This window comes from Hipposideros armiger, unplaced genomic scaffold (assembly GCF_001890085.2).
Source record: "Hipposideros armiger isolate ML-2016 unplaced genomic scaffold, ASM189008v1 scaffold_153, whole genome shotgun sequence".
NCBI lineage: Eukaryota > Metazoa > Chordata > Mammalia > Chiroptera > Hipposideridae > Hipposideros > Hipposideros armiger.
In genome coordinates, this window is record NW_017731503.1 from 2694775 (window position 1) to 2721606 (window position 26832).

A 26832-nucleotide genomic window follows, 5' to 3' on the forward strand; every position below is an offset into this window, starting at 1 on the left:
CGGCTGCTCAGCTCGGGCTGGACTCGAACCGCTGTTGCTCAGAGCTCAAACTCTTGAGCGAGCTCTTAACCAACTGAGCCACTCCGCCGGCCCCACTTTGTAATGCTTTTTTCTCTACCACTTCCCACCTGCCCTATTCCTAAGCAACCACTGATCTGCTTTGTGTCAATATAGATTAGTTTGCATTTTTTAGAGTTTTACATAAATGAAAGCATACAGTATGTAAGCTTTTTGACTGTTTTTTTAAAATTCAGCATTTTTGGTATTTATCCATGTTGTTGTATGTGTCAATAGTTCACTCCTTTTTATATCTCAATAATGTCCCATGTTATAGGTATACCGGAGTTTGCATTGATTTGCCTGTTGACAGCTATATTTGAGTTGTTCCCAGCTTTTTGTTGTTGCAAATTTATTTCTACTGCTGTGAACATCAGTGTACAATTCTTTGTAGGGACATGTGATTTCATTCTATTTGGCAAATATTGAGGTATGGAGTACTTAGATCATATGATAGATGTATGTTTAACTTTATAAGGCATGAAGGTCTAATTAGCCCTAGAACAAACATTTCTTTCAACCCAGCTAAAAAAGCTTAAGAGCAAGATCCAAAAGTATAAAACTATTGCCAAGTATTGACCACACACCAAAACAAAGTTTAATAATATACATATGAATACAGAAACCTTTTTGGCCTACTCTACTAAATGCCCATGTATTAGAAGGTTTTTCACACTGGCTGTTTAGAATATGGACTATTTCCCACTGCATTTTAGATTCAAAGTTGTTTCCTTTAATTCTTTCAGGTGGTTCTTTCTCCAGTCACAGAAGGTGTCCCTGTATGCATGTGCTGTTCAGGGCTTTAGTGAATATCCACAAGATTCACTGAAGATCTCTAGAGTTATCTTTCTGTGCAGCTCTCTCCACTTGGTACTCTGTACTGCAAACTCTTAGCCTTCCCATACCACCAGGTTCATCTCCTCCACTCAGAAAGACTGCCAGGCTCCACCTATGTTCTTCCTCCCTGTGATAAGGCCCGGAAACTCTTTGCAAACAGTAAGCTGAGGCAATCATAAGACTCATCTCATTTACTTCCCAAGTCTCAGGGATCACTGTCCTTCATTGCCCTATATCTGAAAAATGTTGTTTCATATATTTTTTTGTTTGTTGCTATTGTTTCATGCAAGAGAGTAAATTTGGTCCTTGTCACCCCATCTTGACTGGAAGTGGAAGTCTTCTCCAGAATTTAATGTTTTCATGTAAATAGAATTCAAGTTCAAAAGTCCTGGATGAGTTCTTTCCACAACCTTTACCCACTTGGAGAGTTTCTTCTTTCTAGCCCTGAAAAAACCAAAACAAAACATTCTTTGAGTTCATAAAATCAAAGCCTCTCAGAGGAGCCACCTACTCACTCCAGGAAACTACAGACTTGCCAAGATGATAATTTATATCTTGTATAGGGGATGAGACTGACTGATGAGAAGAACAAAAGAAGTTTCGATTCAAGCCAGTTGAAAGTGACTGATTTTAGTAAAAGCCTCTCTAGGGTATATTTTGAAGAATTTTAAGAGGGAATCATTTCCCAATTCATTAAGCCAAAAAGTGTAATGAGGAAAGCTTCCCTTGTGAGACTATTTCAGTCAGAATATGATATAGTGTACTTGTTCTCCATTAATCTAATAGTTAATAAGTTTTTTTTCCTGAATCCACAGCCATTGGGCCATTGTGTTTCTCTTTTTGCCAAATTTGTGAAGCATATATTATTTGAATTGCATAGCTAATTTATCAAAATAAAAATTTTTCAATTTGCATTGTTAGGCATTGCTTTATGTTAAGCAAGTGTGTCATATGTGTCAGAATTGTATTCAAGAATTTAACCCTTTCAAGAATGGTTTCATATTAACTATTGACTTTAAAACTTTGGTATTTAATGATCATTCTTTGCCTAGGCTTTTTCTAGGGCCTGAGGGAATGGAAATACTACCTTGTGTTTATATAATCCTTCATAGATCATACAACACTGCAGAAATTATCTGATTTGATTTTGAGAGATACTAAATGTTTAGAAAACACTATCAGATATGAAGGTCTAGTTCAGGAGGTAATACAGATGATATATGAGTAAATATAGGGAAAAAAGAAATATGTAATCAGGTATAAAATTATGTAGTAGAGATTAGAAATGTTATAGGGAAGTGTAAGATTAATGGAAGGGGATAGAGTAAAGTTGGAGCATACTTCCTGAAGCTACTGACAGGCTGAATATTAGGAATTAGAGTAGTGAAAAATCAGAGTGGGTATTCCAGGTATTTGGTACAATATGTCCAAAGATATGGAGGCAAAAATAAAAAGAGTACTTTTTAAAGATTGTGAGAAGAATCCCCTAATGGAGCAGAATGTAGTTTATTCAGTAGTTATTTGTGGACACTAACTATGGTGCATAGCTCTATCATGGCATCATGACTCATTCATCACAAAATAAATGCCTATGGATAAGTGTAGAATGTTACAGAAGTCACATTGTTTGCCTTTATGAGTATGTGTTTAAAGCATTTGCAAATATTTTTAATGGTCATTTAACCCTTTAAATCACTGGTCTCCCTTATCTAGTTGGAATTGTGTGACAGATTTATACAGTTTAAAATACACACACACACACACACACACACACACACACACACACCTCAAACAGCTTCACATGCTTTGTGAACACAATGAAAATATAGAAGGATACCTGGAAGACCATGATGGTCAATAAGGATTCAGGCTCCAAAGTGTTATGAACAGCCATAAAATTGGACCAACACAGGTAACAAATGAGAAATTTTTAGGGTCATTGAGCACCATGCATTTGCAGTGTTCAGTAGCTGTGAAAATTTCTCATTTAGACCAGGAAGTCTCTGTCTCATTCGAAATGTTGAAATAAAGTGAACATGAGCAGGTTCTCATTGATCTAAATTTCTGTTGAAGTTCTGGATTTCCCACCATCTTTTCTAGTCCCTGATTCTTTTTCCAAACTCTTGTTACGAAGGCTGTATAGCAGGCATCACGTTTATAATTGTAGTGCTAACTGCTGTCTGAATTAGCTTTAGAGCAAGTTCTCCCATCTTATATGAACACAGTCCAACTTGGGCCCTGTACTAAGGTGAATATTAGTTCAAGGAAATAGAAGTTGCTTAATCCCATGACAAATATCCTTCTTCCTTAGATTGTTGAAAGATATTTTCATCTCTCTCAAAATATAATTGGAGTCCATTCTTACTTCTTCCAGGTCCTTACCTCGTGTCCCTTTCCTTTTGACTTTATGAGTCTGTGTCCTTTTCTGTATTGAGCCATTTTTACAGATTTGCAACCCACTAAGAGCATCGTTTTTTACATTAACATGGTCTTTAACTGTGTTCTGAGATGGCTCCGGTTAGCCAATATTGGAAACAAATCATGAATGTTTCTACTTCAGGCTTTAACTTTGCCCAGATTTTTTGCCATGCTTTTCACTAACAGATGGAGAAATCTCGAAAATTAAATAAGGCATAATTGGAAGGCCCTGAGTACTGAGATAATGGGTACATTTGGAGCTGTGAGAAGATTAAGCTTCAGGAAGCTTGGTTATTTTCTTTAAGTCCTCTGATAACCTCAGGCTCCTTCGTGCATGGACAGCACTCCATCTCTCTCCCCTGTACCCCAGAAAAGACTGGTGAGCCCTTAACAGAAAAAAAAGTCCAGGTCTTGATGGTACCTTTATTACTTTGTTGTCATTTGGGCCTTTAAAAAGACACTGTGTGGAATTTGCCAAAGGATATGACATGGTCCTTTTAACTCACTCTGCTTAATGCTCAGTTCTGTGGATTTGATAAAGATTTTTCACAAAGCAGAAGAGGAAATTAAATTGGGCTAATTTTCTAGGATTGAGAAAATCAGAGAAGTCTGCTTTGTTTTCATGACATGAAATCGAGTGAGTGTTCAGTATAGCTATGTTTAAGTAAAGTTACATGAACTTATTTGTTTGACAATTTGATATCATTTTCTTTTCCAAGCCCCCAAACCGAGAAATACAAAATGGTACACAGTAGTGAAAATTATTTGTCTCCTATCTGTTGTTGCTCATTTCTTTATTCCGTTCTTTGTATTTCTTGCTTAAGACTACAGTAATTCATTGCATTTCCCCTGAAGCCAGAAATGAATTATTAGTGGCTCAGTAATAATTTTTAATTGTGTGAAGTTTTATTCATTATACTATAAAATACTGCTTGCAATTGCCTTGTTTATAAACTGATATATTTTTCATTAAAATTTATTCGGATGACAATGGTCAACAAAACTATTAATGCATAGGTTTCAATTGTACAATTCTATAATACATCATCTACAATATATATCCCATTATGTGTTCACCACCCAGAGTCAGTTCTCCTTTCATCACCATATATTTGGCCCTCTTTACCCTCTTCCACTATCCCCCCCTTTCTTTCTGGTAACTACTAAACTGTTGTCTGTGTCTATGAGTTTTTGTTTCTTTATTTGCTTGTACTGTTCCTTTGTATACCACATATCAGTGAAATCATATGATTCTCAACTTTTTCTGTCTGGCTTATTTTGCTTAGCATAATAATCTCAAGATCCTTCCATGTTGTCACAAATGGCACTATTTTATCTTTTCTTATGGAAGAATAGTATTCCATTATATCTATCTATATCTATAACCTATATGTGAATAGATAGATAGATATAGATATATCACATCTTCTTTATCCAATCATCTTTCAAAGGACACTTTGGTTGTTTCCATGTCTTGGCCACCATAAATAAAGTTGTAATGAACATCAGAGCACATAAATCTTTATGGATAAATATTTTCAGATTTTCGGGGTAGATACCCAGGAGAGGGATTGCTGGGTCACATGGTAATTCTATTCTTAATTTTTTGAGGAACCTCCACACTGCCTTGCATAGTGGCTGCACCAATCTGCATTCCTACCAACAGGGTATGAGGGTTCCTTTTTCTCCCCAGCCTCTCCAACACTTGTTATTATTTGTCTTGTTGATGATAGCCATTCTAACTGGTGTGAGGTGATATCTCATTGTGGCTTGAAAATTTTAACCTTTTCATGTTTTGCTATAACAAGCTCAAGTTATAATTGCAGAATTTTAGAACACAAGAGTTACCTAGAGATTTATTTTGAGTTGGGCCTGACCACTGTACAAATGATGAAACTGAGACCCCAAGATGTTAAGTGACCTATATAAAAACCATTTGGCTAATTAATAACACCTGATTTTCATATAATCCATAAGACTTGTTATGTGTCACAGTAATTAAAGGTAATAATTTTATGTCCTCTCCCTCTTCCTTATTTTGGAAATGGACTACAAACTGTAGAAGTGATAGCCCAAATCACTCAGGTCATGGCTGAAATCAATCATGGTTTTTGACCTCCAATTATTTATTTGGAGTGTGATACCTTAAAAGCTTCCTTTTTAGAGGAAGTGTGGATGGGTAGAATTTTAACAAAAAGTCTTGAGCTTTTCAGAAACTCAGAAATGGCATTTCCAGGAAAATACTGTTGTGGATAACTATTACTTCCCTTTCTTAGTTTTGATAAATTGGCTTCTCCAGAAGATCAATCCATAGATTCAGAGAGAAAGTAGTTAATTTTATTCAGTACTTCATAAAATAAAAAAATAATTTATTAGAATTAATAGAGGACTAAAGTGATCCTATATGCCAGATCCACTCAACTTAGTCTCGTGATCCTCAACTATAGAATGTTCCCTTAACTTCTGAAAGCTTCTCAGTGATCAGTTTCATCCTTAGTATCCCCCATAAAATTGACTTTCAACTCTTTTGTTCCTAAGAAAACAGTGTTCCCTAAAGGATGGATCATCAAGGAACTATACATCAGTTAGCCTTGATTGTCCCATGGCTTAGATATAAGCAAGATAGCATTTTGACTACCTTTTCATTCATGTTACATGTGCTTTCTTCCACTTAGTGGCAAAGAGCAGGACCTTCTGCTAGCTGGGAGACCCTTGGATCCCCCTAAGAAAATTGACTGATTTGACAGTCTCCTCAATGTCTTACTCTCTCATGGTGTATAGTCTACTCAAAGAAGTATAATTGAAGTACAATAAACTACACACACTTAAAATATACAATACGATAAACTTTGTCATGTATATACATGTGAAACTATTGCCACAATCAAGATTAACAGACATTTAGATCATCCCATAAGTTCCCTTGTACCCCTTGTTCTCTATTTCTCCCTCACTCTATTCCCCAGGCAACCACTGATCTACTTTCTGTCACAATAGATTGGTTTGCATTTTCTAGAATTTTATTTAGATAGAAGCATGTAATATGTAGACATTCTGTTGGACTTTTTTGACTCAGCATAATTCTTTTGAGGTCCATGAACCTTGTTATCTATCAATAGATCATTTATATTTAGGACTGAGTAGTATTCCATTGTGTGGATGTACCATAGGTTTATCCTTTCAGCTATACATGGACACTTGTGTTGTTTCTACTTTTTTGCTATTATGAATAAAAATTATGAAAAGCCTTGTGCAGATTTTTGTGTAGACAGATTTCTTTTCTTTGGGATAAATGTCTAAGAGTGCATTGCTCTCCTGTTAAGTACAGCTTTACCTTTTTAGGAACCTACCAAACTATTTTCCAAAGTGGCTGTACCATTTTTGCTGTCTTACCTGCAATGTATATAGTTACTCCACATCCTTGTCAACACTTGCTGTGGTCAGAAATTTTGTAGCCATTCTGGAAGGTCTATAGTGGCATCTCATTGTGATTTTAGTTTGTGTTTTCCTGAAACTGGTGATATTGAGCACCTTTTTTATTTGCTTATTGGTCATTCCTCTATGTGTGTGTGTGTGTTTGTGTGTGTGTGTGTATGTGTGTGTGTGTAATGTATCTCTTCAAATCTTTTGCCCATTTTAAAATTTGGATTTTGACTTCATTAATGTGCTCATATTTAGTCTCTTGCAAGGCTTCAAAATAGGTTTTTCTTACAATAAAAATTAAATACATGGCTGTGAGGCCCCAAATACGTCATTCACTTAAGAACATCTGTATCTGTTTATTCCTGAAATGTAGTTTCTCATGATACTAGTGTATCCATTTAAATTGTATATGTCTTAGATTGTACTTACATTTCTCTTGTGGCTAGCATTTTGGTAAGAATAGATCTATAATAAATCCAATTGAACTTTTATCTTCCCTATGGAATATGTAGTATTTTAAGTAACAATGATGTAATATGTGAAAAGCTAAAAACAACCATGTAATGTGCATAAGTGCTTTCTAGAAAAATGCATGCTATGGGAATTTTGAACACTACCAAGATTTTTGTGTATATAAGGAAATAATTTACAATTGTACAATGATTTCAAGAAAGGGAAGTGAGGCAGTTCAATGAACATCACTTACAGTAAATAAGTGAAACTTTTTTTTTCTTTATTTTATTTCTAATTATATATTGACATGGATGTGTATTTTTATGTGACTATTTAATTACAGAATTTATGGTTTAGTCTTTGTATTCAAATCAGGGTATAGTTCCAATAAATATCTTATGTAATTTTTTTATCACATTGTACCACATTTCCTTAGAAGGGAACAAGTCCATTTTCAATTTTTTTTTTAATTTATTTTTTGTAAAAAGATTTTTATTGGGGAATTGGGGGAAGGGGAACAGATAAGTTGCTGTCCTTTTGTTCTTCAGTCTATTTGTGGAGGACGTTGCTTCACTGGCCCAAGTTGGCACCATCATTGCGCTCTTCCCGGGCAAGGCAGATCAGTCGCCGGCTTCTGGATGGCCACTCACGCTGGCTGCTGGCTATACACGGTAGCACATGGCAACCCACTGCAGCAGTGGATGCAGCCTACACTGTCTCTGGTGACTCACGGCAGCCCAGCTCCAGTTTGAGCTGTTGTTCAGCATCTTAGCTGTAGAGAGCAGTGTCACTGGCCCTCATATGTGGAATCTGAACCGGGGCCCTCTGGCATCCCTAGCCAGCTCTTAACCAATGCGCCACTCGGCCGGCCCTCAAATTTTATTTTTGAGTGAGAATGAAATCTCTTTAACAAAGAGGGACTCTGGTTACACCTTCTAGTGATCTTTTTTAACTTTACCTAGTATTTTATTATATAGAATAACAAATTAGCTGTGTGTTTATTTTTGTTTGCTGATCCTTTTCCAATGAGTTTATTTACTCAGATGCTCATATTAAAATCTTTGGAAAGTCACATCTCACATGCCATTGCATGAGTGAAATAAAGGCAAGTTTGTGCTATTGAAAGTGGATTTCCTAATTATGAGGTGTGATAAAAATACAGTGAATGTTTAAATTTTTAAAAAATTACAGTAAAAGACACATTGCCATTAATCTCCTTCAAAATACTCCCCCTTGCTTCAAACACACTTATTCCATCATCCTTGCCACTTTCTGAAGCAGTTCTGGAAATCCTCTTTCATGGGTGTCTTTAGTTGCACTGTCTTGGCTGTCTTGATGTCCTGAATTTATTCAAATCATTTATCTTTCATGGTCATGTTGACTTTGGGGAAGAGCCAGAAGTTGCACAGTGCTAGATCCAGTGACTAAATTGGATGAGGACACACCATAATGTCTTTGTTTAACAGAAATTGCCATATCAGAAGCAATATGTGACAGGGAGGCTTTCTGTTGTGATCACAACATATGTTGAATGCTGCTGACAAGTGCCATCCAACAGAAAGGCAGGGATCTTCAATATGGGAAGCGGCCCATTGAACCTTAGTAACAGTGTGTGACAAGTTTCAACTTGTTTTTTGCAGTCAGTCGGGTGTGAGCTACGGTTCAGAGAAGGTGTGTTTTAAAGTATGCCGTAAATCATCCTCCATCACGACAATGCTCCATGTCACACATTTCATGTATGTCAATTGCTGTCAAATAAAAACACTATGATGTGTTCTCATCCAACTTATTAACTGTATCTGGCACCACGTGACTTCTAGCACTTCCCCAGAGTCAAAATGATTCAGGACAGTGAGGCAGCCATGACAGTACAACTGATGACACTAATGACAACATCTCTAAGACCCTAAACATTTTATGACTCTAAGGCTTGGAGGGAAAGGATGGAAAATCCAAATCATGAAGCACTGCTGAAGTTCAATATACAATTGAATATTTTTTATGTATTTGTTGAAAGAATGAATGAAATAGGATAATTAGCATAAAGTGACCTTAAACTCATTTGGAGACAATGGGAAATAATGATGTTAAGTACTTATAATTTTGGAGGTGAGATTAATGTGTTTTAGGAAAAATACTTTAGAAAAGTGTATTTAAACAATATTTTGTTCTCAGAGTGTTCACATTGGATTATTCTTAACTCTAATGTGTATTAAATGCTTAGAAAAGCCAATAATTTTAATATTTTAAGCATATGTGTGCTCTACAGAGCATATATATTCTTTCTGGAAGAGCAGTGTCTTTTAAAGTACAGCTTTCTACACTTTATACTTCTCTGCACTCACTTATTTCATTACATTTTATGCAACCTAAAATTGTAGCTATAGAGCTATTTTGGGCATGTTTTTTCCAGAACATGTAAGAATCAACAGGAGCATAATTTTAAGCTACAGAAGTGCAAAATAAGCACAGAATCCTAGCTGCCATAAATAAAAAGGCTAGAATTCTAACTTCGCAAAAACACATAATTACTAGCAATGGGGAAGGGGGTACATGGGGACAAAAAAATGGAATTTTATTGGGTATTTCTTCATACTGCTAAACTTTTTCTCTGAACGTTATTTCTTCTCAGAGATGGGATTCTGTGAAACTCCTCACACTCTCTGCTCTGGCTACCAGACAGACATGCACAGTGTTTCTCGGCACGGCTACCAGCTAGAGATGGGATCTGATGTGGATACAGAGACAGAAGGCGCTGCCTCACCTGACCATGCGCTAAGAATGTGGATAAGGGGGATGAAATCAGAGCATAGTTCCTGTTTGTCCAGCCGAGCCAACTCTGCATTGTCCCTGACTGACACTGACCATGAAAGGAAGTCTGATGGGGAAAATGGTAATAGAACTGTCTATATATTTTAAGTGAAACCCAGAACGAATGCAGTTTTTAGCCTTTAGTTTGTTTACCTTTCCTACATCTGCCTGTTTTTTCATTTAATATGCAGAATGAAAACGCAAGTTAGCAGGGTCCTATGGACAAGGCATGTACCTAGATCTGACAAATAGACACATTTGTTTACAATGATATACAAAATACTTTTTATTTCTGGTGATCCCCCAAGGGAAAAATATCTCATTTAGTCAGCAATATTGTACATGTGTTATTTATTACTTACCTTTTATTTTCATCTTTTCCGTGCAATACTAATGGAATTTATTACAGAAAGTGCTCATTTCACGTAGATTGGCTTTATATCAATATATGAATAACAAGATGAACAATTGTATAGCAAGCATATTCTGGACATGCTTTCTATTTTGATTCAGATTAACTTGTGAAGTGTACAGACAGATTCAAATTAATCAGGTTAGACTGAAATGATTTAAAAAACACAAAAGGTGAATTAACATCATTCATTTGCCAGACATAAGTAATAATAGCAGTATCATTAAATAGTAATTATATATTATTTTCTTACAACTTTTAGAAATGGAAACATTTTATCTTTTTTATTTGTTGGGAAAAGGTTAGTTCATTTTATTTCTGCTCTTCTGTTCCTATCGAAGAACAAAATCCTTTCATAAAACATTAATGCTTATTAAACACATTAGTCTATTCTGTTTGCCATTTTGTTTATGTAAATTTGATAGGACCCCATCACCATGACCACAAGGCCTGGTCAGGTAGCAGTGGCTAATTAGTATTTTCTCAGGTTGAAGAAAGGCAGCCAACAGCCCTGTACATGAAGATTTTTTTAGTCGGTCCTCTGTATCCTTCAGCCCATAGGGGATACTGAACCTAGGATATAATCAAGAATGACCATTTGCCTACTAGTTAGAATATCATTCCCTAAAAGGCAGGCCATAATACTTTGTAATGTTACCAAGTATCATTGGGGTCTTGATTTCTTTGAGTTTATTTTTGAGTATGAATTGCTATCTTTGGCCAAGAACATAGGCAGAGAAGTATGGATATCAGAAGGGAATATATTAAATCTATGTATACATATCCATATAAGAGTATTAGGATGCAAGTTAGGAGACCTTGGACTGGTTGCTATAGTTTTCATGGGCTTCAACTGTCAAACAGGAAAAATAGTAGCCTAATTTACGTGAAATAGGGTGGTAGATGATCTCTTATATTGTTAAGACTTTTCATTCTCCTTCATCTCATGCCTGGCATGGAAGTTATAGCCAGTGCACTGGATTGAAACATTAAAATAAAGGAAATATTTTTCCCCATAGGACACTACCAATCTCCTACTTCTGCGCTTCTCAAGGTATGGGGTTTCTTTTGGGTTGATGAAACTGTTCTGGTATTAGATAGTGGTGATGATTGCACAGCTCTGTGAAAATACTAAAAACCACTGAATTGTACACTTGAAGAGGGTGAACATTATGGTATGTGAATCATATTTCATTGAATGTGTTATTAAAAAATACTACTGGATATAGGATAAGGGTTAAAGATTGAAGAATTCCCAGATGACTTAGACAAGGATTAATTAGTAAAATGTTTGATATTACAGGTTTTAAATTCTCTCCTGTTTGTTGTGACATGGAAGCTCAAGCTGGGTCTACTCAAGGCAAGTGTTTACCAATATTTGACCATCAATTATTTTTACCTCACCCCATCTCTTACAGCCACCTCACAAAATAGAACCCTGCCCTTCTGCAAAATAACACACAGGCCTGCGTAATTAACCCATCAAAGATTAGATACTTGGCATTTTATTGGTTTGCTTTCTTCTGGAAAAGTTCATGTATGTTTATTGGTGGTGAAGAAGGGGTGAGGCACGTGCTGGGGAGAAGGAAAAGCAAGATTTAAGGTGGAAGATGGGGGGGACATAAATTTAAATCAGGTTGTGTAGGGTTTTGCCTCATGACTTCCTGCATTATCTACAATTTTTTGCATGGCCCTAGCTGTGAATTTACATACTGTCCTAACTTTACAATGTCTCCTACCAAATTGCCTTGGTTCTTTTCCTACAGCTGCTCTGACTTGGCTTTATAATCACACTATATTAATGCCATCAATTATAAATAACACCTTTAAATGAAAGAAATGTTCATTCTTTTCTGTAAACCTGTATGTATACTGTGTCATTCCTCAGTGAGAGGAAATTGATGTCCTTGTACTTTTGTTTCAATTGTGCTCATTGGGCTTTACCCCTTTGTAGAGTGATACCAAGAGCAATATTTATAAATTATTTTGATGGAATCAACACTCTGCAGAGGGGGATCCTCACATCTGACCACAGGGCAATAACTCAAAATTGTTAGGAGGCTGGTAGATAAGGATCACAGGGAAGATCTATCAGAATCAGCTTCATCTAAAGGCATATTATCCTTCCCCAGTCCCTCCATGAGAACTGCTCACCCAGGTGACCCACTGTCTTGTCTTAATGAGCCATCTCCCTTAGATACATTAGGGACTTTCAGGAATATTTGGGGCTGTTCAGTTTCATTTGAATTTCAGTTTAATAAGCCATGTACCTTGATCATCTAACATTTTTACTGAAACAGAGTTGGAAGAATCAGGAGTGATGTACATGCATCGTTTCTCTTCCTTACAGGTTTATTTTCCTTATGGTTTATTTTAAAACTGGATAGGGCACCACAAAATTGGGCTGGGCTGCCAAGAAAAACCTATGAGTATGACCCAGTCTGCTAAAAGCTAGTTCTTAACTTCAAGCCTCTGTTGGCCCAATGGGCACCTCTGGAAATTATTTCAACTTATGAGAAGCAGTAGAGGATAGTGATTAAAAGTTTGCACTGTGGAGCCAGACAGCCTAGGTTTAAATCCCAGCTATGTGACCCTGGGAAAGTTATATAAAGATTTTGCAACTGAATTTCATTATTTGTAGTTTAATGATAATATTAATATCTACCTCTAGGATTTTGTGATGATTGAATGAATTAATGTATATAAAGGTTTAGAATACTACTTCCAACATAAATGTACAATATGAATGTTCACTATTATTATTGATCAGCACTTCACAGTTACCAAATACACTTTTGTAATAATATCTTTATCTCATTTTATCCTCATGACCGACCACTCTGTGAAATGGATTCTATTTTTATCTACATTTTACATAGAAGGAAGTGTTAAAACAGCAATTCAGGAAACAGTTAGCTAAATGCAATTGATTGTTTTCCAAATAGCCATTTTTTCCTCCCTTGGATCACATATAAGACATGAAGTTGAACTTTTCTTTGTGCAGTTACAGTTCTGTAAGTCTTACTCTGACTTTTACTACTAATTCTCAATTAGGAATATACAATTTACAATTTTATTTATGACATAAAAGAAGAATTCACCAGTTTGTATTCCATAAATTTTCAATCAGTGATAACCAGACTTGACCTGCCTTCAACATTTGCATAGATTCTTGCAGAGGAGGTTTGAGTTGAGATAAGAGTGTAAATGGTTTTTCTCAAAGCATGTTATTTTGAAGGAATAAGTTGTTTTCAATGAATTGACTTAATGTTTATGTGCAAATGTAGCTATTTATTTCCCATTTATTTTGCTATTCATGAAATCATGCCCAGCAGGGCATTTATTTTATTATTTTGAGTTTACATATTCTATATATGAAATTAGTGAAATGGCTTAAAATTTGTAGGGTTTATGTATTTCACTGCATGAGACTCTATGCCATCCCATCCCTGTGCCTCAGTGTCAATGACATTTTATTTTGTTTCTGTCTTTCTATACATTCTGAATTTTAGATTATTGATGAGGTAATGGGCACAATAACCTGGACCAGCTTAGACTGATTTAAGCTTCACTCCTATTGGTGAAAAGTAAAAATAGGGGAATTGTTAATTTGGGCTAATTGTTCAACTGAGAAAGATTCAGAGACAAGATTTCAAAGATGCTTTCAACTCTCTCCATCTAGGAAATTATGACATGGATTTTCTACTTAGATTTCCAAAATTGTGTCCATAAGGACTTGGTTTTTTTTTTCATTGTATTAATTGGTCAAGATTTTCAAAATATTTTTTCTTATTTTCATAAACTCTATTTGGGCACCCTTAATTGAATTTAAGTTTCCAACATGCTATAAGTCATGAAGAATTAAAATAAATTACCCTCAATTTCAGCACTGAAACGCTTGGACTGAGAGGCCTGAAACATGGCACAGAGAGCATCAGGTCACAGAAAGTAATCTGGATTTCTTGGCTTTCACAGGGCAATCAGAACACTAATGTACTTTGTTCCCATTCACTCAAATTTGTCCTAAGATTAAGTAAACCCTTTGTTTTTAAGTGATGCTTAACGGTCTATAAAGGAACATGCAGTTGTACTCAATCTACCTTTATCTTGAGGCCTGTGAGCAGGACACTTTAATATCTTTCATAATGCCTTTTCATTTTACCCCTTCTCCACTCCCATCTGACCTTACTACTGACATTATTATTCATTATAGGTTGGTACTTCAGTTATGTGTTTTTTATCCTCACAAGAGTTTTTAATAACTACTAGCAGGAAGCTACTTGAAAATAGAGCCTGGTTTATTCACTGTTTTAGCTTCAATACTTAGCCACTGGATCTGGAGCACAATAGGCACTAAATAAATGAAAAATGTGCATTGTTCTGAGGGGAAAAATTAAAACTGAGAGATAATATATTCTTGTAGATCTTCTCTGATCCTTCAAAGATAGAAATGCCGCAGTTGGTCAATTCCCTGGTCGTCTAACCCACAACTCTGCGTCTGACAGGTGATATAATGGGTGTTTCTTAGAAGGATTTGGCAGTCCTACTTGAGCATCAACCTAAGTGATTAGGGTATTCCTCAATAATTAAATTTGACTATACATTAGGCTAGAGGAAAAAAAACTATATCAGCTGCTAAATTTGAATAATAAACTTCCAAGAATATGTTTTTCACATACGGCCTAAATGAAACACTTGGATTATAAAAAGTGAAAGTGAATTGCTTATCAAGAAGCTAAATGGAGGGAAATAGTAGAAGAAAATGATTTGTAATTTCTAACCAATAAAGGACAAATTTTAAATAAATTATTTATAACTATACTCTTATTGATAATGATATTTCTATGCAAACAGTATTAATTGATTATCTACTCTTTTGCCTGGCTCTGTATTGGATACTGGGGATATATAAAAGATGACCAATAAATACATTGTCCCCAACCTCAAAGAATCTATAGTCTTCTGGGAGAGATTGATGCTCTATTAATTAGGATTGTTTATTATTATTTATTGTTATTGCAGGTAAGAAAAACTAACCTGAGGTAGCTTAAACAAAAAACCAAATTTATTAAAAGGAAAAGGGCATGAGAATGCTTCTTGGCACCAGGGTAAGAATATGGCTAGACCACAAGAAGGGACTAGATCAAAAGAAGTACCTGGACTTTGCCTCTTGCTTTTAGATCCATCTTTTTTTTAGTCCTGTCTCTGCAGATTGACTTTCTCTAAATCTCCATCCACAAGATGAGCATAAAACCCTATAGAATTCTCCAGTTTATATTTCTTCTGTTTGGGGTAAACTTTATATTTTTCTATGCCCTCTCTAAATTCCAAGGAGACAGAATAATTTTCCAATCCTGAGTCAGATGTCTACCACTGGTCCTATCAGCTAAAACCAGGAAGTAAGTTCAGTAATACAAATGTTGCTTTCTGGGAAGTGACCCATTGGAATCTTGGAGCAGTTCTCAATACAGGGCTGAGTCAAGTGGGCATATATGCCCAAATAGGTCTACTAGAGAGGATAAAGAGCTAATCTGTACAATTTAGTTAGTACCGTGAAAAAGATATGTGTAGCTCGCTATGAGATCACAGTGATGTGAAACCACTTAAGTAAAAATGGTTATATTAATGAATTCTAAATAAACAATGGTCTTTGTACAGTTAGTGGTTAAAAACATGGAGTGTGGTATAAGATAAACCTAAGTTTCTGCCCTGGTTCTGCCACTTACCTACTGTGTGTCCTTGGTCAGGTAACTAAAGCTCTCCAAGCCTCAGTTTCCTTGTCTTTCAAATGGAGATATTACTTAGTTTAGTTTTTTTGTGTGTATGGGGGTTAAATGATAAAATGGATCTATAGTACTTCAAAGTGTGCCTGCTAAATATTTAATGGTCAATAAATATTAATTGTGGTTGTTGTCTATCACTCAGCATGAATTTGTTATGCCTGTGCTATGGGGTAAGTGCTACAAGGTGAAGGGTCTCTTATCAAGGATTAGTCAGACATGCAATGTGGCTTCTGAAACATCTGGTGTTCCAGGAAGCTCTCTACCCTAGGAGACTCTGGCCTACTTTCTCCTCATTTAAAACTGGGTAAATTTTTTTGCATTTGTCTTACTTTAAATTATACTTCATTTCAATAGGCAATAACCTTGTTCTGCTAAGTAAAGAAGACTGAGAGGAAATTAAATCAAGCACTTCAGACCTGCCTGAGGGTTAACTTGTATTAGTGTATTTTCTGTTCCCATTGTAAAAGCCCCTAAGGTAGAGCCTAGATTTCAGCTACTCAGAAACCCTGTTGATTGCCATCATTGTTGGGAAGCTGAGCTCCCTATGTGCTGCTCAGGAACTTTACAAGTAAGGGATTATCTGATACAATCCCATAATAGCCAAAAAATCCAGTAGTACTGCTGCCTATTGTTTCTGTACTGCATACCATAGAAGCCTGGTAATACACTGTGTGCTACCAATAAACACCATCCTATCACAGCTATGCATATGTTGTTCTCAGACCCCAAAATTGCTTCATTGGAACAGCAGGAGTTGTGAAAAAATTGCTAGCCCAACACCTTGGTTTCTTGAATGGCTTTTAATAGTTATACCCAAATGAGGAGTTAGTGGTTCTGATATTTAATCATGTTGACCATGGGGGGCCATTCATGTACATTTAATGAAGGGAATTTGTTTTACATTTCTTTCCTTTGCTTTTTTGTTTTCCCCTGGTAGTATACGTTATATGGGACACTTCCATGGCAATGATAACAGTTCCTTGGGAACGATGTGAATGTCGAAGGAAGTCAGTGCAACAATGCAATGACTTGGTAATATCTTTAGAAGGACCCTGCCATGTAACTGACATTCTCATGAAAATGTTGGACCCATTAGGCATGTATAAGACAGTGCAGTTGACTTTGTAATGGTTCCTTTGGAGATGTTACATGATCAGAGGAAGTGTGTAAGTCATTGGGATTATTTTATGTGTGGGTGAGACAGTTCTATAGTAACTGTGATAGTCTTACAATTGAAAACAATTTTGATGATAGTGAAATTTAAGCCATTATAAAGTAGATATAAGAAGCTCCTATTTTCTTTTTTCAGTAGGAATTTTTAACTAGTATTATTTTAGTATGAATGTGATATCAGCTGATGGTTTAAAAATTACAACAGTACAAATAAGTTTAAAGTGACAAATCCTTCTCCTGCTTTACACTTCAGGTATCACGCTGAGAGGTAGCCAGCGTTAACAGTGTGTTATGTATCACTACTCAGATGTCCTATACTTGTACAAATGGGATAACATGCTATAAAAAGTCCAGTAACTTTTAAAATTCATGTTATATGTTGGATATTTACCCATATTTTAAGTATAGATCTGCCTCATTCTTTTCAATGGCTGTATAGTATTCTGTTTCTGCATGTAATATTCTTTGTTTAGTCAGTCCCATGTTTATCGACATCTATGTCTCTAGTGCTTTGAGACTAAAAACAATGCTGCACTTAACATCCTTGTACACATCTGTTTGCATAACTGTTGGATAATTACTTAGAAATGATGGGCCAAGGATGTATTTGTATATACTTAATGTTTTTATCAATACTAGGTTGTCGGAAAAGTCATGACTTATTTTTTCTGTTTTTCGTTGCAAAAATGCGTCATGACTTTTCCGACAACCCAATATTACCCAATTTTCCCATTAAACAATGAATTTATCTTCCTACTAATGCTATATACTAGTAATGTGCCTGTCTTCCCATATCCTTATACTGGCAATAATAAAAAAGGGTTCTAATACACAATCTGCTTGAAGAAATATGGTATCATTTTGTGCTATTTTGCAATTTGTTCATAAGTGAACTTGGGCAACATTTTATATGTTAATGGATCATTTACATGTCTGTTTCTCTGAATTGTCTGTTAATATCCTTCATCCATTTTTCTATTTGAATTTTAACATTCCTTACCAATTTTCAAGAACACTTCATGTATTAAAGGTGAAAAAAACCTTGGTGACATATTATGCATTTTTCCTGGTCTGTCATTTGCCTTTTTTATAGTTAGTTTTAGGTGTACAAAACAATGTAATAGTTATACATTTTACCCCTCACAAAGTAATAGCCCCTCTCCCCCAATCTATTGTCCTTCTGATGTCAGTTTCTGACATCATATATATTTATTACACTTCTATTGACTCTACTCCCTATGCTGTACTCCATATACTGTGAATGTATTATAGTTGACATACAATATTATTCAGCTTCAACTTCAGGTGTACAGTGCAGTGGCCAAGCATCTACACCATCTGTGAAGTGGTCTCCCTAATAAGACAATTGCCCATCTGACACCCTACAAAATCTTTATAGCACTATTGATTATATCCCCCAAAATATCTTCCATATCCCCATGGCAGTATTTGTAGTTACCAATTTATACTTTCTAATTCACTCCCCTTTCCCCTCATCCCCACCCCCCTCTCATCTAGCAACCCTCAGTTTTTCTTCTATATCTCTGAGACTATTTCTGTTTATTTTGCTCATTTATTCTATTTTTTAGATTCCACATATAAGTGAGATCACATGGTATCTGCCTTTCTTTGACTGACTTATTTCACTTAGCATAATGTTCTCTAGGTCTATCCATATCGTTGCAAATGGTAAGATTTCATTCTCTTTATAGCCAAGTAATACTCCATTGTATAAATGTACCACAGTTTCTTAATCCAGTCGTCTACCAATGGGCATTTCAGTTGTTTCCAAGTGTTGGCTATTGTAAATAGCATTGCAATAAACATAGTGGCACATAAATTTTTTTGAATTAGCATCTTGGATTTCTCTAAGTAGATACCTAAAAGTGGAATTGCTGGGTCATAAAATAATTCCATTTCCAGTTTTTTGAGATACTTCCATACTGATTTGCATAGTGGCTGCACCAATCTGCAATCCCGCCAACAATGCACCAGGGTTCCCTTTTCTCCACAACCTCGCCAGCACTTGTTGTTTGTTGATTTATTCATGACAGCATTCTGACCGGAGTGAGGTGGTTTCTCATTCTGGTTTTTATTTGCATTCCTCTAATGATTAGTGAGGTTGAACATATTTTCATATGTCTGTTGGCCATCTGTATGTCTTCTTTAGAAAAATGTATCTTCCTGTCCGCTGCCCATTTTTTAATTGGGTTGTTTGTTTTTTTTGTTGTTGAGTTGAATGAGTGTTTTATAAATTTTCAATTCTAACCTCTTATCAGATGAATCATTGACAAATATCTTCTCCTATTCAGTAAGCTGCGTGTTTGTTTTATTGATGGTTTCCTTTGCTGTGAAAACACTTTTAAGTTTGATGTAATCCCATATGTTTATTTTTTCTCTTACTTCCCTTGCCTGAGGGGATATATCAATATAAATATTACTCAGGGTAATGTCTGCAAATTTACTCCCTATATTTTTTTCTAGGAGCTTTATGGTTTTGGGTTTTACATTTAAGTATTTAATCCATTTTGAATTTGTTTTTGCATATGGCATAAAGTGGTGGTCTAGTTTCATATTTTTGCATGTGTCAATCCAGTTTTCCCAGCACCGTTTATTAAATACAATATACTGTCTTTACACCAGTATAGATTCTTGCTTCTGTTGTCATACTTTAAATGACCTTATATGAATGGATTTATTTCTGGGCTTCCTATTCTATTCCATTGACCTATGTTTCTGTTTTTATGCCACTACCATATTGTTTTGATTACTATAGCCTTGTAGTATGATTTGATATCAGGTAGTGTGATACTCCCCACTTTGTTCTTATTTCTCAAGATTGTCAAGACTATTCGGGGTCTATTATGGTTTGGTATAAATTTTAGCATTATATGTTTTATTTCTGAGAAAAATGCCATTGGTAGTTTGATAGGAATTGCGTTGAATCAATGTATTGCTTTAGGTAATATTGACATTTTAGCTATATATATTCTTCATGTCAATGAACATGGTATGTGTTTCCATTTATTTGTATCTTCTTTCATTTCTCTCTTCAGTGTCTTATAATTTTCTGAGTACAGGTCTTTTACTTCTTTGGTTAAATTTGTTCCTAAGTATTTTATTGTTTTTGAAGCAATTATAAATAGGACTGTTTTCTTGATTTCTCCCTCTAATAGTTTATTGTTGGTGTATACAAATGCAACTGATTTCTGAATATTAATTTTGTACCCTGCTGTTTAACTAAATTCATTTATCATTTCTAGTAGTTTTTTTATGGAGTCTTTGGGGTTCTCTCTATATAGTATCATGTCATTTGCATATAATGACAATTTCACATCCTGCTTTCCAATTTGGATGCCTTTTATTTTTTAACTGATTGCTGTGGCTAGAACTTCCAGAACTATGTTGAATAAAAGTGATAAAAGTGGGCAGCTTTGACTTGTTCCTGATCTTAAGGGAAAACATTCAGCCTTTCCCCATTGAATATGATATAAACTGTGGGTTTATCATATATGGCCTTTATTATGCTCAGATGTGATCCTTCTATTCCCACTTTGCTAAGAGTTTTTATCATAAATGGCTACTCGGTTTTCTCAAATGCTTTTTCTGCATCTATTAATGTGATCATCTTATTTCTAGTTTTTTATTTTGTTAATGTGGTGTATCATGTTAATTGTTTTGCAGATATTGAACCAACCTTGCATACCAAATATGAATCCCACTTGATTGTGGTGTTTGATCTTTTTAATGTGTTGATGAATCCAGTTTGCCAGTATTTTGTTGAGGATTTTTGCATCTGTGCTCATTAGGGATACTGGCCTGTAGTTTTCTTTTTTGGTAATGTCTTTTTCTGGTTTTGGGATCAGAGTATAGTGGCCTCCTAAAATGTGCTTGGAAGCCCTCCTCCCTTCTGGTGTTTCTGGAATAGTTTGAGGCGAATAGGTGCTAGGTTTTTTTTTTAGTGTTTTGTAAAATTCACTTGTGAAGCCATCTGGACTTGTTGATTACTGATTCAGTTTCTTTGGTAGTAATCAGTCTGTTCAGAGTTTGTTTCTCCTTGATTCAGTCTTGCAAGATTGTATGCTTCTAGAAATTTATCCATTTCTTCCAGGTTGTATAATTTTTTGGCATATCATTGCTCATGGTATTTTCTTAAAATTTTCTGTATTTCTGTGGTATCTGCTTTTACTTCTCCTCTTTCGTTTCTGATTTTATTAATTTGGGTCCTCTCTTTTTTTTTTTGGTGAGTCTGGCTAAGGGTTTGTCAATTGTGTTTAAATTTTGAAAAAAACAGCTCTTGGTTTCATTGATCTTTTGTGGTTTTTTTTGTTCTCTATTTCATTTATTTCTGCTCTGATCTTTATTATTTCCTTAATTTTACTCCCTTTGGGCTTGTTTTGCTGTCCTTTTCCATTTCCCTTTGGTATAAAGATAGACTGCTGATTTGAGATTTTTATTGATTCTTTAGATAGGCCTGTGTTGCTATGAATTTCCCTTTTATGACTGCTTTTGTGGCATCCCATAGAGTTTGGGGTTTTGTGTTTTCATTTTCATAGCATTGTGGTCAGAGAAGACACTTGAGATGATTTCAATCTTTTTAAATTTATTGAGACTTGTTTTGCAGCCTATCATGTGGTCTATTTTGGAAAATTTTCCCTGTGCAGTTGAGAAGAATGTATATTCTGCTGCTTTGGGGTGAAATGCTCTAAAAATATTCATTAAATTCAACTGGTCTAAAGTGTCATTTAAGGCCACTTTTTCCATGTTGACTTTCTGTCTGAAGGACCTGTCCATTGGTGACAATGGGGTGTTGACATCTCCTACTATGATAGTGCTACTGTTGTTCTCTGACTTTAAGTTGGTCATAAACAGTTTTATATATTTAGGAGCTCCTATGTTGGGTGCATAGATGTTTACTAGAGTTATGTCCTTGTTGGATTGATTCCTTTATTATTATGTAGTGCCTTTCTTTGTCTTTTATTGTCTTTGTTTTAAAGTCTATTTTGTCCAAAATAAGTATTGCTACTCCAGCTTTTTCCTCGTTTTCTTTTGCGTGAAATATCTTATTCTATCCCTTTACTTTCAGCCTCTGTGTGTCTTTTGATCTGATAGGAGTCTCTTGTAAACAGCATGTGCATAGGTCCTGTTTTTTATCCACTCAACCACTCTATATCTTTTGATTGGAGCATTTAGCCCATTCATACTTAAAGTGATTATTGATATGTGCATATGTGTTGTCATTTTTTTATTTGTAGTTCTGGTCTTCCTTTGTTAGTTTGTTTTCCCCTTTCTTCTGTTTAAAATAGCCCTTTTAACATTTCCTGCAATGCAGGTCTGGTGGTAATAAATTCCTTTATCTTATTCTTTTCTGAGAAGCTCTTTATTTCTCTTTCAATTTTAAGTGATAGCCTTGATGTGTAGAGCAATCTTGGTTGTAGGCTTTTGTTTTGCATCACTTTGAATATTTCCTGCGACTCCCTTCTGGCCTGTAGAGTTTGTGTAGAAAGGTCAACTGATAGTCTTATAGGAGTTCCCTTTTATGTAACCTGCTGTCTTTCTCTTGGTGCTTTTAGGATTCTCTCTGTCTTTAACATTTGCCATTTTTACTATAATGTGTCTTGGTGTGGGCTTGTTTGGTTTCATCTTGTTTGGAACTCTCTGCATTTCCTGGGCTTGTATGTCTATTTCCTTCACCAGGGTAGGGAAGTTTTTGGTCATTATTTCTTCCAATATGTTCTCGATCTCTCGCTCCTTCTCTTCTCCTTCTGGTATTCCTGTGATGTGAATGTTGTTGCGCTTGATGTTGACTCACAGGTCTTCTAAACTATTTCCATTGTTTTTTATTCTCTTTTTTTTGTTGTTCTTCTGATTGGGTGATTTCTGCTGTCTTGTCTTCTAACGCACTGATCCGATCCTCTGCCTCATCTAATCTACTGGTGACTCCTTCTAATGTGTTTTTCATTTTAGTTGTTGTATTATTTAATTCTGAATGATTATTTTTTATGATTTCTGTATCCTTCTTTATGTTTGCTATCTGTTTGTTGAGAGTCTCACTAAGTTCCTTAAGCATTCTGATCATCAGGGTTCTAAACTCTGTCTCTGATTTGTTGGATGTCTCTGCTTCATTTAGTTCTATTTCTAGAGGTTTCTTCTGATCTTTTATTTGTGACATGTTTCTTAGTTTCCTCATTCTGGCTGTTGCTCTGTAATTGCTTCAATGTATTAGATAGATGACCTATGTCGCTCAGTCTTTGCTGGGTGGTCTTATGTAGTATGTGTCCTTTGTATTAGAATTGCACAGTCTCCCTGTCCCATGTGTTCCAGAGGTGTCACTGTTGAAGTTGATCTTTAATTGCTTTTGGCTTGTCACAGGGTGGGATTGACCCTCAGGGTGATTAACTGTAAGAATTAGCTCTTCTCACAGTATATGAGCTGCTGTGTGGAGGTTGACCTCTCAGAGGAATCTTGGCTCCTATGGGCTCTTGTGCCTTTGGAAATTTTCCTTTGAGAGTGCCTCTTGTAAGTTCAACCAGGTAGTGCTCTGCATTGGTCTGACCTTGACCTCTGTGTGTATTGATTCTGGTGTCTCTTGGGTGGGGGTCCCACTCAGGGCTATTTCAGCCCTCTCTGTTACCAGTCCATGGCTACCTGGTATGTACCTCAAAGCTATATGCAGTTGGCTGCTGCTTCTACTGTACCTGGAGTCATGTGGAGGTGGCCTCCCTGTGAACTGAGGCTGGCTGCCACCAACATTGGTTTTGAGGCAGTTTAGCAAAAGGCCCAGGGCCCCATAGGCCTATTACCACCTGTCAGTTTCCCATAAAGCCCACCTATTGAAAGAGGCACTTTAGGAGCATGTGTCTGGCTGTTTGACCTGGTGTTGAGGGTGCCCTTGGCAATGCAGCACTAGCTGGGCAGGATGGAGTTCAAGTGAGTTACGAGATGTGATTGGTGGTTTTCAATGCAAATTCAGATCTTACACCAGTACCTGACCTGTGTCCCCCTTGTACAGTGCTCTGAGGGCACTACAGCCAGCCTCTACCTCAAGCTCACAAATTCCGGAGAGCTGCTCACGAGTGGCTGAGTGCAGGTGTGGTGTCACTGAACACCACCAAGATGACCCTAGGGCTCTGCGACCATCTGCTGTTGTAAAAAACCTTTTCAATAATTTGTGGGGGTAGAGCCAGTCACCTAGGCACCCAGAGTGATCCTGGCAATGCAGCTCTAGGTGGGTGAGGTGATGTTATAGGTACATAAAAGCTGTGATCAATGGTTCCTACAAATTCAGTGTAGTCTCAGCTCCTGGTCCAGTACGAAGCCCACGCCCACTTGCCAGAACTAAAACAAGGCAATGCAAACCAACAACACCAAAAAACAAATACACCCCCACAAAAACATGATAAACAACAAACAGGAGAAACAAAAATATATAAAAGAAACAAAAAACGCAGAACAAGACCAAAAAAAAACAGTAACCAAAGCAATAACAAGGCAAACAATCCCAAGAAACAAAAACAAAAAGAAAATAGATTAAAGAGAAAGAAGAAAAAGTACAAAAACATGAAAGAGAAAGAAAAGTGAAAAATAGAGATAAAAAGAAAATAGAAAAAAACGGTAATAATAAAAAGGGGGGGGTGGAAGAAAAAAAAAAGACAAAAAGGAAAAGAGAAAAACAAACATAAAAAAACAACCCCTCCTCCCAAAAAAGAAAAAATGGCCTGCTTTAATCTGCAGGCCGCTTGCTTAGCAATACAGAGTCTGTGGGTGACCCAGCACCAGCTGTGTTGAGAGAAAAGGTCCAGCACGTTGAACGCTGGCCTCCCTCTCAGGCTCGCAGTGTGCTGCCCACAATTGGCTTCCATGGGCTCTGGGGTTGTGCTCACCACCAAAAATCCCCACAGGTTGCTGTAGGCTGTCTGCTGCTGCAGAAACCCTCTGTGGCCTGTGGAGGTGGGACCAGGCACCAGGAGTCCAGGGTGGCCCCAGCAACGCAGATCTAGATGGGTGTGGCAGGCCCCCAGGTCACCATGGGGTGTGGTTAGTAGCCTCCACCAAGTCAGAACAGCATGCGCTCATGCACAGGCAACCAGCGTGCACAAACATTCCTCAAATGCCTTGACCAGATCACACTGCCACGCAGCACCCAGCCCAACACTATCAGGAAAACTCTCAGTATCTGCCTATCTCAGTCAGCAGCCTGTGGATCAGGCAGAGCAGCTCGACAGCCAGGCACCACCCTGGCAACACAGCACAAGCAGTGCAGAGAGCAGGGACCCAAGGCAACATGCACACACACATGCACACACCTGAACTGATTCTATCAGGCCATTGTGGTCCCGAACCTGACCCTCTATGAGAAGGCTTAACTCTGAAAAAATGGCGCCCTTCTGTACACCACTCATGTGCAAGCTCCACACAGGGAGAACAATGGTCCCAAAACCTCCGGCTCCCCTACCACAGTTCCTCAGTTCAGTCCTTCCCTGCAGGCTTCTGGGCCCCCACCTGTGGACCCACTCACTCCAACCGGACCTGAGTTGCTCACCGGCAAGTGAGTCTATATGCTGGCTCCACAGGAGGGCAACTGGGTTTCTAGTTGTCTTCCGGCCCACCGAGTTGGGCAAAGCAAGTCTTTACTGATTTATAGTGCCAGTTATTGTGGAACTCCACTTCCTGGGAGATGAACTCTGGGCTAGGGTGCTGGAGTGTGGGGCTGGAGGGTCTTTTCCCCAAGAGGGGAAGCCTCCACCACAGAGGTGCCACTCACGGGGTTTGCTCTCCCTCCATGGGCCTGGAATCAGCCTGCCTCACATCTTCGCCCCTCTTACCAGTTTCAACGTGGCCTCTTCTTTAAATTCTTCGTTTAGAGGTTCTATTCAGCTAGTGTTCAGATGAATCCCAAGGTTGAATGTTGTATAAATTATTTATAATTTTGGTGTGATCCTGGGAAGCATTTGGCACAGCGTCTGTCTGTTCTGCCACCTTAGCTCCTCCCCACATCCCAGTCTCTGTCATTTGCCTTTTGATGTAAGTTCATAAGATATGTCTGTGTATAGGTATAGAGCTTTACATTTTTAAGTGGTCAAATTCAACCATCCATACTATATCGTTATGGAAGTATATGGAGATCATCGGTGAATGAATGATAGAAAGATAGATAGATAAGTAGATAGATAGATACAAGATGGGTAGTTGGAGATATAGCTATAGATATAATTATTAACAATATTATGTTCCCAATTCTAAAAGTAAGCTGCTTGGAAATTTGTTTTCATTTTAAATTAGAATATAAATACCTACATACTAGTAATCTAAATGTATGGTTTGCATGCATGTGGTATGCATCATGCATACATTGACATGAAAACAAACTTGAATGTAGAAGATGTTAAATATAGTATAAATAATGTAGACCTTAAAGTAAATGAAAATTAGATTAGTCTTTGTAATTAATCTTTTTTTTTTTTT

At 36.7% G+C, this 26832-nt stretch overlaps 1 protein-coding gene across 1 annotated transcript in view; it reads left to right on the top strand.

The window, feature by feature from the left end:
* The window catches only part of LOC109387321 (teneurin-1-like), a 413374-nt gene that overhangs the window by 65084 nt on the left and 321458 nt on the right, over nucleotides 1–26832 (top strand). Inside the window, exons 3-4 of the mRNA XM_019651161.1 lie at nucleotides 9821–10081; nucleotides 11715–11771. Of these exons, the coding sequence (XP_019506706.1) occupies nucleotides 9821–10081; nucleotides 11715–11771 (318 nt within the window). The remainder of the gene's footprint in view (nucleotides 1–9820; nucleotides 10082–11714; nucleotides 11772–26832) is intronic.